Source organism: Rhodamnia argentea, chromosome 5, assembly GCF_020921035.1.
Source record: "Rhodamnia argentea isolate NSW1041297 chromosome 5, ASM2092103v1, whole genome shotgun sequence".
NCBI lineage: Eukaryota > Viridiplantae > Streptophyta > Magnoliopsida > Myrtales > Myrtaceae > Rhodamnia > Rhodamnia argentea.
Genome location: NC_063154.1, coordinates 8,357,804 through 8,372,335, shown reverse-complemented (window position 1 = coordinate 8,372,335; position 14,532 = coordinate 8,357,804). Strand labels below are relative to the sequence as shown.

The following is a 14,532-nucleotide window of genomic DNA, read 5'->3' as shown; positions in this document are numbered from 1 at the left end:
TGTGATGGGCGAGGGCGATGGCGATGGCGATGGCGATGGCGATGGAGCTATATGAGAAGAAACGGGTCAGTGACTGACGGTGGAATGGAGGTTGAAGGGAGGAGGATTTTCGTGACGCGAAGGTGACGAAATGACGGAGGGACAAGGTCCATTTCTTTTCGAGTTTGACTAGGTTCCACTTTCAAGCATCATCCAAGCCCCGATTGAATAGTTTCATTTTACAAGCTTTAGTTATATTCTTTTCCGATTGCGATGTATATTTCTTCTAGAATTTGAGCTCCAGCCCAAGCTCGAATTCGAGTTTTCATTAGTTGAGTTTAGTCGAGTCGAGTTCAAGTTAACCGAACAAACTATAACAGTCAATCTGGATCTCGGAAAGTCCATCTCGATCAAGTTTGGATCGAGTATTGAGTTTTCAGCGGTGATTCGAATCGAGCGCGCCATACTTTTTTACAAAATATGGTAAAAAATGCAATATATTGCAAGTGGACATTACATATGCGGCTCATTCTTGGATCTCGGTTTCAACCAAGTTTGTATGTCTCGTCTATTTGAAAAGAAAATCAGACTCCATTATTTCGCGAAAAATGAATGATTTAAAACACATTTTGTAATAATAATCGCTTTCTATTATTTAAAATAATTGACCCATTAAAATAAAAATTCAGTATCGACAATAATTCTTATCTAAAACATGATCAAAATTATTTTTCATTTATTTATTTTATATTGTTTGCACTTTACGATGCTGTATATATTGCCATACATAAATTATATTTTGAAAGATTTAAAGGTTAATATCACGAAAAGCTTCAAATCGGAACACATGTGACAAATTTATCCCAAACTATTTTTTTAACCACCAAAAATCATAAACTAGTATACATTCACAAATTTACCTCAAACTAGTACATCTATGAAAAATTTACCATCCGTTAATTTTCGTTAAGTTTTATTGTCAAATTACTGATTTGGATGACACGTGGCAATTGCCGAACGTGCACGTTTGGAGTTTACCCTCTATTTGTCACGGGTGTATCAATTTGAAATTTTTCATGATATTAATCCAATTTAACTAAAACTAACAAAGGGTAAATCTTTCACATATATAACAATTTAAGGTTTTTAGTTGTCAAAATAATTAGTTTAGGGTAAATTTATCGCAAATATACTAATTTAATATTTTTAGTAATCAAAAAAATAATTTAGGATAAATTTATCGCAGGCGTGTCAATTTGAGATTTTTCGTGATAAACAAAATAGGTTGAAGTAAATTTGTCATAGGTGTACCAATTTAGGGTTTTTCATGGAATTGACCCAAAATTTAGTGACAATATGAGATATTTGACAATATTTAAACTAGCGGACCATAGTCGAGCACTCATTTTGTGAACTAATTTTAATATTTGTATCACTATTTTATAAAGGAATTTACACAAAGCGTCACAGAAAAGAATGAATTTGCTAATTTACACATTCGTAAATTGCACACTTCAACACAACCAATTTTTTTTCCCGTCTTTCCATAGGTTCTCCAGTCACGTCCTTAGACACCTTACCTGACTAATTCCCTCATGCATTTCCACTTCAAACTCTAATTTGGGCATACAAAGAATACTCAAAAACTCCTACACCTCAATAGGAGTGATGTACCTAACTCTGCATAGGGCGCTTCCCGTGAGGATCCGAAGGACTCGCGAGGGTAGACATCGTTGAGGTTGTGGCCGTCGATGCCGTCGCGGAGCTCGTGTTGAATCCTGAGCCGAAGGAGCGCATCATGGTGTCGCCAGAAGTTCCTGTAGTCGTTCCGGCAGAACTAGACAAGCCGGGAGGCCGGCGGGACCGTCTGTAACGGGTGCCCGGTATGCCCGGCCTTGCGATCGGCTCGTCCAGGCTGCCGGGTTTCTTCGACAGCAAGACCACAACCCGGTTCATGGTTGGGCGGTTGCGCGGATCGCCTTGCGTACACAAAAGCCCTATTTGGATGCACATGGCCACTTGATCCGCGGATGCTGAGGATGCCAATGCTGAGTCCACAATCTCCAAGCTTTTCCCTTTCTTGTACATTTTGTATGCCTATACATTCAGAAATCACACTTCAATACGTGAGATTCATAATTGCGAAAATCACAGTACGATTGGCTCAGAGATTCACACATAGTTCTAACTCAACTAGAGTATAAAAGAAAAACAGATGCCTCAGTTTCTTTTGCCAACTGACTGACTAATAATCCATCCATGTGCAGGTCTTGCTCAGAACGTCCAGCACAATTGGGGAAAACAAGTACGTTTGAGCGTAACTTGACCAAAATCTGTTTAATGCAATACCGCACAGAACGATATAGACAGACCTTCTAGAGTGGGGAATTTAGAAGCAGACTATAGATCTGAACAAATTCCCTTTTTCTAAGAAATGATATATGTATATTCTTGAATCTCGACCTAGCACAGGATCTACCCCAATAAGCTTGCTTTTGGCATTGTTTTTTAGCGTGTATAGAGAGCTTTTGATATGGACATGTGCCCACTTAAGCACGTAACTTGCCAATTTTATGTGCCAATCAAGAGATGGTCACCCCATCTCACTCACATTAATAATTAACAAGGTCTGAAAGCACTGTGGACTTCCATACCACTTTGGTCATCCTCACATGAAAATATAAACACAACCTATGACCATTTCGCACGGCACACGCTTTTCCTTTTTCCTACTAACTTCAAAACGAAAGCATGAGGGGAAATGTTCAGTTGTCAACACAACATGTGAATCCAAGAGCATTTAAATATTGCTTTTTGCGTAGCACATGGTGGTTGGCTTTTCACAAAGTGGACCCAAGTGGTTTGAAAGAGTCAATTTAAAGAATTTCCCTTTTGTTTCTAAATATTAATATTTGGGCCCCCACCTCACAATTTAACTTTTAAGGTGTGGAACTAGACTCTCATTTTCTGGCTGAGGAAAAAAAAAATTATGAAAGGATAAAGTTTAAATTGCAGCCATACAATTACAATGTTGAAAGAAAAATCATGCACTGCATCCTGATTGAAGGTAGTTTGCACACACGTTTACAATTAACTTTCTCAAATCAATCTCCATTCATTCAGGACTAAAACTGAGCATGAATCACTACTGCAGATCCTTTTCAAGAGGGAGTCCATATTTATTACTTTTGTGTATCTGTGGGAACTAACTGAGTCGAAAGTTTGGATACTCATGCTATCCCCAAACAAAGAGAGTGTATTGTTTGTCAAAAGAAGTCAGAACGAGGTTGCGACAAACTTACCCAATCGATCATATTTTGCGCATCAACATCTAAATGAAAGGAGTTGTTCCTATGTCCGGTGATCAACTCGAGAACCAACACACCGAAGCTAAACACGTCCGCTGCCTTCGACAAGCTTCCGTGCATCACATATTCTGGAGCCATATACCCACTGTAACCAATTATAATAATCACAAATCATCCCCTATATTTTTAACTAGCCACCAATTAAATACTCAGATAAATAGAAGAACATCTACTGCATCAGGGACCAAGACAATTGACAGCACAAAACAACATATATTAGTAGGAATGCTCGACCACTTACTTGGTACCGGCCACGCGTGTGTTGACGTGCGTTTCACCTTCCGGGAAGAGGCGGGCCATCCCAAAGTCCGCAATCTTCGGGACCCACTTGTCGTCAAGGAGTATGTTGCTCGCCTTGATGTCGCGGTGAATGATGCAGCTGTGCGAGTCCTCATGCAGGTAGAGCAAGCCGCGGGCGATGCCCCCGATGATGTCAAACCTCCTCTTCCAGTCAAGCAACTCCTTGTTACTATTGGATTCTGCATCCAGACCAATGAAGTCGCCGTCAGGATAAGAATCACTATAGTTTTGACTTCTATGCATTCAATTAATTTAGGAGGGAAAAGTATGCAAACAACTGTGCCAAAATGGAATATGAAAACTTGTGTCCAAGGAATTTTTAAAGTTGGGAACGGTGGGGTTATTCAAAGTAGATGGCCATTGATTACTTCTAAAACAATGGATCATGCATCAGATCAAGGAAAAAACAGAGCAAATAAAAAGGCTTTCAACAAAGTGGTTTGACTGCAAAATCAATAGTACTAAACAAAACGGCTTTCAACAAAGTGGTTTGACAGCAAAATCAATACTATTACACAGTTTGGGGCTCTAGTAGTTTACTCCTGGAATTTGAAACACGAGCCCCATTATGTTCAACGTTTCATCATTCATTGCCCAACTGCATTTTGACATCAGATCCAACTCTTATTGAAAATTTAACAGTCGTCACGGAAAGGAGCATATGGCTTCATATAATTGCTTTCTAGTTACAGAAGATTTACATGTGACATGTGTGAGGTAATGGACCATCCTGCTCCACCAAAAACAGAGGTGAGAGAGAGAGAGAGAGAGGGAGAGAGAGAGAGAACTGACTCTTATTTTATGCTTAGATGCATGAAGGAGATAACTTATTGACTTGGTCCATACTTGACTGTCATAGTTTAAATGAATACAAATGGAACAAATAATGAAATTAAGGCAACATTGCAGATAGAAGACGTCACAGCACAATCAAGGCTTCAGATGACATCGCTTAACTTATGAAGATAATCATACGAGGTTTCCCTTGCTTCTACTTGTGAAAATAACTCCAATTGTGAATAAATCTCCACTGTAAATTTGCACATAGATGTTCCTACCACATTTCTTGGGAGGAATTTGAACAAGTACCAGTTAAAAGTGAGCCTTTATTTTTACACTAATGTATTTCAGATGAAAAATTGAATAAGCACCACAAGTTGACCTAGTAGTTAAGTCTTAAGATGAAAATCTTCATTTATAAAGGAAAAAGACTCTGCCCAGAATATGTGACTCAGGCAAATGTAATAGTCAGTTTGAAAATTTTCATCTATCAAGGAAAAAGATTCTATGCAGAATATGTGACTCATCACTAAGCAAATCTAATATTCAGTTTAAGAGGTGCCCATAAGTTTCTCAACATTCAAATTTAAATGTACACTCCTATGGCAAACTGATAAAACCAAAGACTTGACCTTCTTCATGGAATCTATATTGTTATGTATTCATCCGAATCGACGGAAACATCATATACACACCAAAGTAAATAGAACACGAAAACTTATCGTGGAAATAGCGGTCAAACAATTGCAGCAAGCAAACCATTTCAAATTTACAAGGTATTCTCAAGTCTCATGAAGAATCAGATATACTTTAGTTGGTCAATAAATTTAGTGCAGCATTTCTTTTCAAATCATAGCGTGGAAGCCAAAAGACAGACCCTGCTACATCACAATCGAGGGAACTCTTCACCGGCTGTTGAAATTTTTTCTTGTGCTGATCAATTGTGCAAGGATGAATGATGACATTTGAGAAGAGGACCAGATAGGGAAGCATTTACAAAGATTAACCGATACTTACTGAATAGAAGCTTGTCAAGGCTCTCATTGCGGACATACTCATAAACTAGCAACTTTTCTGATCCATGAGCACAGTACCCCAACAAATTTACAACATTCTTGTGCTGTACACGTGCCAATAACTTTGCTTCATTTGTGAATTCCTTCTTCCCTTGATTTGAGCTATGAGAAAGCTTTTTCACCGCAATATCTCTTCCATCTTCCAACTTTCCCTGTAGAGAAACAACTGTAACGTCGATGAAGTAGTCTCTGAATTTATGTTTGATGACTGAAAACACTGCCCTCTATTGGTTTAAACATGTAATGTAGGCTAAGTACAAGAGAAGCTCGATCACAATTAGCAAGAAGTTGAATAACAAGATAGGCAAGCAGAACAGTTGAAATATCTGAACTTAATTCCTGTACTCCTTTGAGCACAAGTCCGCACGTTATTCTTAATAACACGTAGAATCAGGAGAGTAAGAGATTAGACGAGGAATAGAACTCCAGAGTAGCCATGTCCAAAACTTTCAGTCACAGCAAGACCAAGAAAGCAGGATCTTTGCAAGGAAAACAAGAGAGCCAAGGCATATAATGTAACCTCTCTTCATGAAATCCTAGAATCATCAAATTCACGATTCTTTGGAAAAAAAGCATTTCCAGATGCCCCATTAGACAGCTCTACCATCATCGGGTCTCTTGACCTAACAGTATATACTGTAACTAATAATTAGCACATAAAACTGTAGATACCAACATCTCTTGAACCGACAGACTGGCTACAGTAACTAATAGCTAGTGCCTTAAACAATGACCGTACCTAATTAAATCTGTCGACATACAAGGTCATCAGCAAATACGACTTTGAGAACCCAAGACACATCTTGCAAATATCCCAACAGATGTATAGCATTCTAACTTCCATTCCAGCTATTCTCGCTTTGATGAGATTGACTCAATTGCGAGCAAGACACAGAAAGACAACCCCACAATTTCACCATAAATTCCCACTTCTACTCCGAGCTAGAGAATCAAAGGGCGATGTACTCAGTACATGAGAAAGCAACTGGAACTCTAAAACTTGCAGTGAATTGCACGGCAGAAGTCACTGACCTTGTATACGGGTCCAAAACCACCTTCACCGAGTTTGTGAGTCGGGTGAAAATTTTTCGTTGCAGCAACCAACGCTTCGAATGAGAAATGCTTTTGCTCTTGAGCAGCTATTCTCCCCAAGTCCTCTTCCCCTTGTCCCTCTAGTCACGGGAACGACAGAGATCAATAACGTAATCAGATCATGAAACAGAACAAGAAATCGTACGCAAAGTACATGAAAAATGTTTGCCGGAAACAGAGCCAACCGGGTCTCTCCATTCACCTTTGCTCGAGCCGAATTTGAATGTTTTCAGGAGATTATGCATGAAGCTTTTCGATTTGGGCATGCTTCTCCAGAAATTCAAGAACTAATCCATGTAAGATGCAACCCAGAAGAAGAACCAACAGAGTACCCACCCCCCCCCAAACCAATATCAGCAGCTTGTCTGGCGAAATTCGATGAATTGGAACTTCGCGGCAGGGAAAGACGGAGAAGAAACGAAGAGGATTTGAGCAAGAACTGGTTTTTCTTGCCGGGTTTCGCCCAAAATAGAGAATTGGTGTGCGAGACTATGTGTTTCCGAGTAGGAGCGAACTCGGAGGTTTAGTACGAGAGCTGCGCGTGTTGACCCACATGACAACCAATGAATCCTGACATTTTAACTTTTCTTCTTTCATTTTCCTTCTTTCTTTTCGTGCAGAGGAAAACGGTCAAACAGAGAAAAAAGCGTTGTCGCCACAAAGGTTCCGTGTCTTCTTGCACAAGACACCATCTAAACCAAGTTGGGTTTTTTGGCAAGAACTTGGACGGAATCAAGACGAAACGTCGGAGGAGCGACAATTTGCCTACACAACCGGAAGAGTACGAACTATGAACACGCGTTTGGGTGTGGTGGATGTTTATTTACCTTTGGGACGAACATTTAAATATTTATTGAATTTAGACTCAATACTTGATGTGATATTTAAACTTTTAATTTACTCAATGGGATCCCTCAATTTTACCTAGATGTGCAATGTGGCTCTTGAATTTTTATTTTGTTCATTGTGGTCCCTGAATTTTTTATGCATATTCAATTTGGTCCTTCAACTATATGAAGATGTTTAATATGATCTTTTCATTAATTCAAGTTCGGGGACAATATTGAACATTTTTATAAAATACAAGGATTGAATTAAACATGTATCAAAAAGTGCAGAGATCAAATTGGATGAATAAAAAGTTAATTGACTACATTGCACGTTGAGATAAAGTTTAAGGATCACATTAAATAATTTAAAAGTTCATGGACTATATTGCACGCCGGATCAAAGTTCACAAGTCATTTGTATAATTTTCTCTTTTCCTTTTGTGTATGGGAATTGCGGGATGATTTCACTTGAGATCGTCTTGTAACTTCTATTGATCTATCTAAATTTAATTTATTATTTTGGTTAAAATTCAATATTTCGAATATCCCAATAGAGGTCCTTTTGGCTTTAAGTGCAACTTAGGCAAATATTAAGACATCTTACTGTTTTATTATGGTGATGGAGGTCCAAATGGTTCCGGTGTTAAAGAGTACTTGGTTCCATAGAAGATATTTGGAATCTTTAATAAGTGAAGGATATATTACAACACCCTAATAATAGTTCAAATCCAATTTCTTTTCGGTACTTAGATAGTGAAAGCTCCGATCCTTCAAAATAAGTGACATTTGCAAGGTTCAAACTCTCGAAATGATCGAATTCCCTTATAATCATTACCCTCTTGGATGGTCCAGTGTCACATCATTTCGGGTTTCCATTATCGAAATTTCGGGAGAACTCGTACTTTTTACGCTAAGCACTGTGATAAGGCATGATCATGAAAGAAGATATTCGGGCATGTTCGTTCTTAGCTTGACCAAAAGTTACGGAGGAAAATCACGCGCGAATTTACGTGTTAAAGTATTACATTATGTGAAAATTTCAATTACTCCGGATTTTAAACAAAACAATCACAGAACGTGAATAATCTCTTCGTCCTCCTTTGATCCTGCCTTGGCGAGGAAAGTAGAACGTTCTTCTACCTGGCAAATTCTGCTTGGATGTGACAGGACTATGTGTTTATTATTATTATAATTTTTTTTATTTGAAGCTGATTTATTATTATTATAATTAGTTGGTATTATTATTGCAACGACATAATTTGGTCGTATCCATTTTTATATTATTTAATTTTGTCTGTTGGGGCTTGGGGGTGTGAAAATTTTCGTGGGTTTTTCCATCCGGGGCGAAGAGGACAGATGGCTGCTGCCCTTTAAATGCAAGAGGAGTAGACAAAGTCAAAGTCAAGAAAGATCGCTCCTGGTTTTTCCACGATCCTTCCATGTGAATTCTGCTGGACTTCTCGATTTCTATTTCGATCAGTTCAATGCGTGACCTGGGACGGAGTAGATTAAATCTCAGAGCACGCTTATTAGACCCTCGTCTAATCTCTCACAAGAACCGTTGTTAGGAGAATTCATGAGCTTTCGAATCATACATATATATATTTATATAAATCTAATCGTTCATCTCCAAACTCTTTTTAAGTGATTATACGTTACGGCATTTTATAAATTGAAAGATGAAAATCCAACTTTGGTAGAACGCGATAAATAGATTTCTTGAGGGTTTTGTGTGGCGTCGTGCCTTGGGTTTAATCTTGAAAAAGGATTGTTTGAGTTGGTAGCAACATGGCCAGCACCTTGCACTCAGGGCTTGAACTTGCATTAGGATATTTAGGGTGCCTGTGGCCGTTTTTTGGGTAAAGTTTTTCAGAAAATTGTATATTTAAAGTGATGGGATCGTCCGGATTTCAAATCGGGATAAAACTGGATATGATATGAAATTTAAGAATTTTGTCATATCCTATTTATTATTTGGCGAACTACCAATTTAAAGTTGGATAAGCAGAGACAAGATGCGGTTGAGATTGACTCTATTTTGCTGAAACATCATGATTCTTTAAAAAGTATTCAATGATGAGTTATGATGGGTGACTTATTGTGGAGTAGAGGCTTGTGCCATCTGAATTCGGGTACAACATCAACGGAGCGGACTGCATAGAATCGAGGGTCTTGATCCGATGTCAAATCCTTTAAGAATGACCCACTGATCTTGCTCGTTGTATTGTTGAGTGAGTAAACAAAAGCTGAACAATCTAATTATTAGGCCTCTTTTCGCAAATTGAAGATACACTCATACAGGTCGTCCAAAAGAGCCCTTTCGAATGTTGAAACCCTTTTTGAAAGTTGATGATGAACCTCTAACTCTTGATAATATGTCGAGACCCCCTTCAAATGTCGAAAAAGTTCAAGCGGTTAAAGAACGAGGGACATGATTTCATATCACGCCAATCAATCGATTAAAGAACAAGGTCGTGAAGATATCCAACTTTGAGACCGTAGACCCCAACTTAGCTTCACTGGAGAAGCGGCCACACTTGCGCGTCTCCGCCATTGGAGAGCCCCCAACCCTTGCTAGAGAGACGACCAAACACGGAGGAGAGACGGTGGTTGTGGGAAAAATTCAATTGTCTTCATGTGTACTTTCTTAAGAAATCCTATCATGATCTATCTCACTCTCTCATCTAGGATTTTTTTTATCCTGACTATATCCCATTTATCCTATCATGGACAACTACTAAACACAGAATATGATAAAATATAGGGCGGCGCTATTTCCACTCCAATTTTGGCTAAGGCACTCCTTTTTGCTAGTTATCTCACTAAAATACCCCCCTCTTTCTTTAATTAAATATTTCTTTTTTTATCGGGCTAATTCACAATTCTACCTTTATTTTTAGTTGATCTTGATAAGACTAGAAAAGGAAAATTGATCACAAAATGGAAAAGATTAAATTTGTTAAAAGCATAATAAAATGTCGAACATATTGGTATTTAGATATGTATTAACAAAGGATAAACACGTAAAAGAAAAAAATATGAAATTTTGTATTGTTCAACTATTAATATAAAGAAAGGAATTAATATTGATTGTAAATTCAATCTCATAGCAAGTGGATAAAAAATTTAAAATATGCTTAAATTTTTCCTCTAAAAATATCTTACGCGAGTTTGAAAGTGCAGAATGTATAATCAAATTTTCAATCCCATCTTGCAATTCATATTAAAATGTGAAAAGCTAAAAAAAAAAAAAAGCACAAATAAGCGATTTGTAACTTTAGAAACCCGCAAGTCTATACCCACAAGATCAAAATCTGCTTGATAATTATATAGATTTAAATTTCAACTTTGAAGTAAAGTTTTCCTCAAGCTATGTCATAAAAAATAAACAAACAGTTAATTATGTGTTCATAAGTCGTTATAACTAGAAATTTCTAACATTTTATATAGATTTTTTAATTAAAAGCATGAGATCATAAATTAAGAATAGTGAACTCCTCTAGGAGAAGTGATAGCATGATACATTATAGATGATATTTTATTGGGTGTAATTTGACATTTAAATTGTGAATTTGATATTTAAAAAGAAAAATATAAATAAAGGCGGTTATGTTGGTTAGGTTGATAAAAAAAATAATAATAACTTAAAGAGGGAGGAGGGTATTTTAGTCTATTGATTGAAAAGAGGAGTGCCTTAGCCAAAATGGAAGTGAAAATAACGTCGCCCTAAAATATATTATATCACGACTTATATTCTGATGACCAAACACAATCTAAAAAAATACCATTACAAGGATTTATTTTTTTGGTGAGACGCGGTTATGAGGAGATTGACAAGAATGAAAGTGAGTGTATTCCTGACTTGTTAATTAAGTGGAAGTTTTTTTGGTCGATTTATTAAGGGGGAGTTTTCCTAGTGGTATTAGCACGCAAATGAGAGGACGGATTTGTTTGGGTTCATGGAGATAGGCTAAGCATAAAAGAGAATCAACATTAATTGAATGGCTAGAGATAAGAGAAGCGGGCCCAATCACCACCGTATCATTTAAATAAAAAGGTAAAGAAATTGATATCGCTAATCCACTCATACCTAAAACTACTTTTTTAACAAAGTTGAATTGAACCAGATACGTTACAATTCCAAAGGAGATATCGGTCACGCCGGGGCACCCTTCTTGTTGTTTACATGGTGTAAGTCGCCGATCGTGTTGACTTTGTGATCGTGCTATTTTCACTTAAAGCTTTCAACACCGGCGTAATTGCTCTGATTTTACCTTAACAGCAATTCAAACTAGCAAGTAGGAAGGATTACCCTAGATTGGAAAGGAAAACTTTTAGATGGTTCAGGCTCGCGTAAAAGCAGCTTGAAACAATGATAAAAGCATTAAACCTAACACCCATTTCTTGGAGATACTCAGATACATTGCCAATCTAATTAATTGGCCGAAGGGGCATGATCAATTGGCTCACACCTGACACCACCCTCACATAAACAAAAAATTCTAGTTGGGTTATATCATTAGCCTTTCGAATTAAGCACCGCCGAAAGTGATCCACGACGAAGAATGATTAGTGCCACTCCTGCTGTCCTTAGCTGTCCTCGTACCCAAAAGTGCCAAGGCCTTTCATGTGACAACGTGGGACTTTCCTAATTGCACGTGGAGGAACCAGTTAGAACATCTTCAGTTAGGTGCCTCAAATTATTTACTTTCTGATTTTTTTTTCTTTCCCCCTTTTCTTTCTTTTTTCTTTTTCCTTTTTTCTTGCATTTTTCCTTTTTTTCCCTTCATTTTTGCTGATGGATGGCCTCGCCGGTGGCAACAAGGCCGATCCTCACTTGGGTAGAGCGAGGCGAGCCCTTGTGGCTGCAGGAGAGGGTTGTCCTCGCTTGGGTAGGGCGAGGTGAGACAGGCCCCCACACGGGCGGAGCGAGGCAAGCTCTTGCGACCGCAGGCGAGGGCCGGCCTCGCCTAGGGTAGGGTGGGGCAAGCCCTCGCCGGCAACCACCCGGCCGCCGAGGACACAACCACAAGCGAGGTGGAAGAGAAAAAAAAGGAAAAAAAAACTAAAAAAGGAAAAAAAAATTAGAAAAATGTAAAAAGACGAAAATGCATTTGGTCATGCCATTCTTTGAAACAATGAGCGCACCTTCAGGTCATTATTTGATAAAATGATGGCACTTCGAGCACTTATTTGGAATTTTCTCAAAGAATTATTTGTTATGCAGAGATGTTACACTTAAATGTAAATAGAAATGTTTCTTTTCCTCGTTTTACCGAATTTAATTGACCTCGTGGTGAATCATTCGGTGCAAACAAGGAAAAAGGGAACCCCCACAGTCATAAATTGCTTTATCAATCCGATGTTCTTCTCCCATCATTAGCCACGTGCAAACTTAATCCCACAGATTTCCGTCTTCAAATTTTAATTTTAATTTCTCGCGATTTATCTCCTCGAAATATTTTAACCTTAAACTTGTCCTAGCTGGCACGTGTTACATTTTCATCGTTTGAAATATCCGTCATGGTTGGACCAACCAAAAAGTATCCATCATGGTATTTTGGACTAGTGGGGATTAGGTTTAATGTGATCCAACGATTTTGTGTTTTGCGGATCGAGTAAAGTAGAAAACAATTCCGCCCACAAACAGAGATATCCAAATTCAACGTGCTGCTTTTTCAATCGGCTGTTGTTGTCGTCGTCGTTTCTATACGGTGATGGTGCCGAGGACGTCGAATATGAGCGCACACCGCCTTTTGACAAATCTGCGATTCTTGAAGAGGAAACTTTGGCATGTTGATACGAGATTCGGTTATCGACCTTCGATTGTGTTTTGATGCTATGACAGACTTGTCTTTGTGGAATGAGCGAGTCTCTGCAGGCTGTACCAAGTTAATTTATCTTTCGGATATGCTCGATTTGTTTGATTTGCTTTTTTATCTTAATGCACTTCTCTTTCGAGTAAAATGAAAAAAAAAAATCCAACAAAAGAAAAATTCAATGGATTTCGAAGATATGAAAAGTCTCGGACTTGATTACGTGGCCTTGATTGAAGAAACATACTTAAATTTATTGTAAAATAGTGAAAAAATGAATATGTACTTAAAAAGAAAAAAGCCTAAGCAAAAATTCCATCTTAAGTTCGATTAGTCTTTCCTTGATTCGGCTTTCCAAGAGACTTTCCTTGAGAAAAAAATGAGGGTGTATGGCAAATTTCTTTTGGGGACGACTTTGCTGAATACTAGTATTGGCAAACCTGAAAGTTCAAGGCAAGTCTTGAGCTTCGCTGAGCTTTGTCGACCTCTGTCGCCCGGTGCTCTTGCTAACCTTCAACAAGATTGCAATGAGATCTGCAGCAATGAGGGTCGCCGGTCGACGGTCACCTGGCCGACCGTCGCCACCGAAGCTCGCCCAAAGTCCCTTTGCTCGCCCATGCATGCCCTCTCTTTTTCTTTTGCTGTTTGTTTTTTGTTTTTAACTACAAAGTTGCTTTAAGCAAACGATACATCAACCAAATGCCATTTGCTTTCTGCAAATCCGCCTCCATTCAAAATATCCTTGGGGAAATAGCTCTACGTCCTCCCAAGCCGAACCAAACGCAGCCGCTATATGCTGAAGAACACTACAGGAACCCAATTAATGTGTTCGATTTCAATCAAACTTCTAGATACTAATTAATCCAATGTAATTTGTATCGGACTGTTAGAACCATCGAAATCAAACACGGTTTAATTTCTGTTGACAGTATGGTGCCACACCATTTATTAATCCCATAATCTTTGTACAAAAAAAAAATTCAGAATCTCCTCTTGACACAGATATTAGACTTTTATGCTGTGTACATGTTACATTGCATACTTACCTAACTATAAAAGGAGAAATATAATCCGTATCTTCTGTTTTTAATGAGCAATCATAGCTACAAGTCGAGGGGAGGACCGGTTCAACAACTCGAGCAAATAAATTATTTTGCAAGCGGACCTAAAGATATTAATTATTAATCCACCATCTCTGACGTCTTCTCAATTTCAGACTAGGCCTAAAAGTAAAGGGTTGACTTTAGCCCATGCTTGACCTTCAAGCATCTCTTGATCATGACTAGGCATC

At 38.2% G+C, this 14,532-nt stretch overlaps 1 protein-coding gene across 1 annotated transcript; it reads right to left on the bottom strand.

The window, feature by feature from the left end:
* Positions 1-1,446: 1,446 nt before the first annotated feature.
* Positions 1,447-7,148, bottom strand: LOC115740021 (cysteine-rich receptor-like protein kinase 43). The gene is made up of 6 exons (XM_030673369.2): positions 6,798-7,148; positions 6,536-6,675; positions 5,445-5,655; positions 3,589-3,826; positions 3,282-3,432; positions 1,447-2,076 (listed from the first exon to the last, which is right to left on the bottom strand). Exons 1-6 carry the CDS (start codon positions 6,859-6,861, stop codon positions 1,654-1,656), a joined length of 1,227 nt encoding a protein of 408 aa, XP_030529229.1. The 5' UTR covers positions 6,862-7,148; the 3' UTR covers positions 1,447-1,653.
* Between the last annotated feature and the right edge of the window lie 7,384 nt (positions 7,149-14,532).

Coding starts and splice junctions, on each gene's coding strand:
- LOC115740021 (XM_030673369.2), bottom strand. CDS start 6,861: ATGCCCAAATCGAAAAGCTTCATGCATAATCTCCTGAAAACATTCAAA. Junction 5,656..6,535: donor GTTTTGGACCCGTATACAAG/GTCAGTGACTTC, acceptor GTTTCTCTACAG/GGAAAGTTGGAAGATGGAAG. Junction 2,077..3,281: donor CGCAAAATATGATCGATTGG/GTAAGTTTGTCG, acceptor CTGAATGTATAG/GCATACAAAATGTACAAGAA.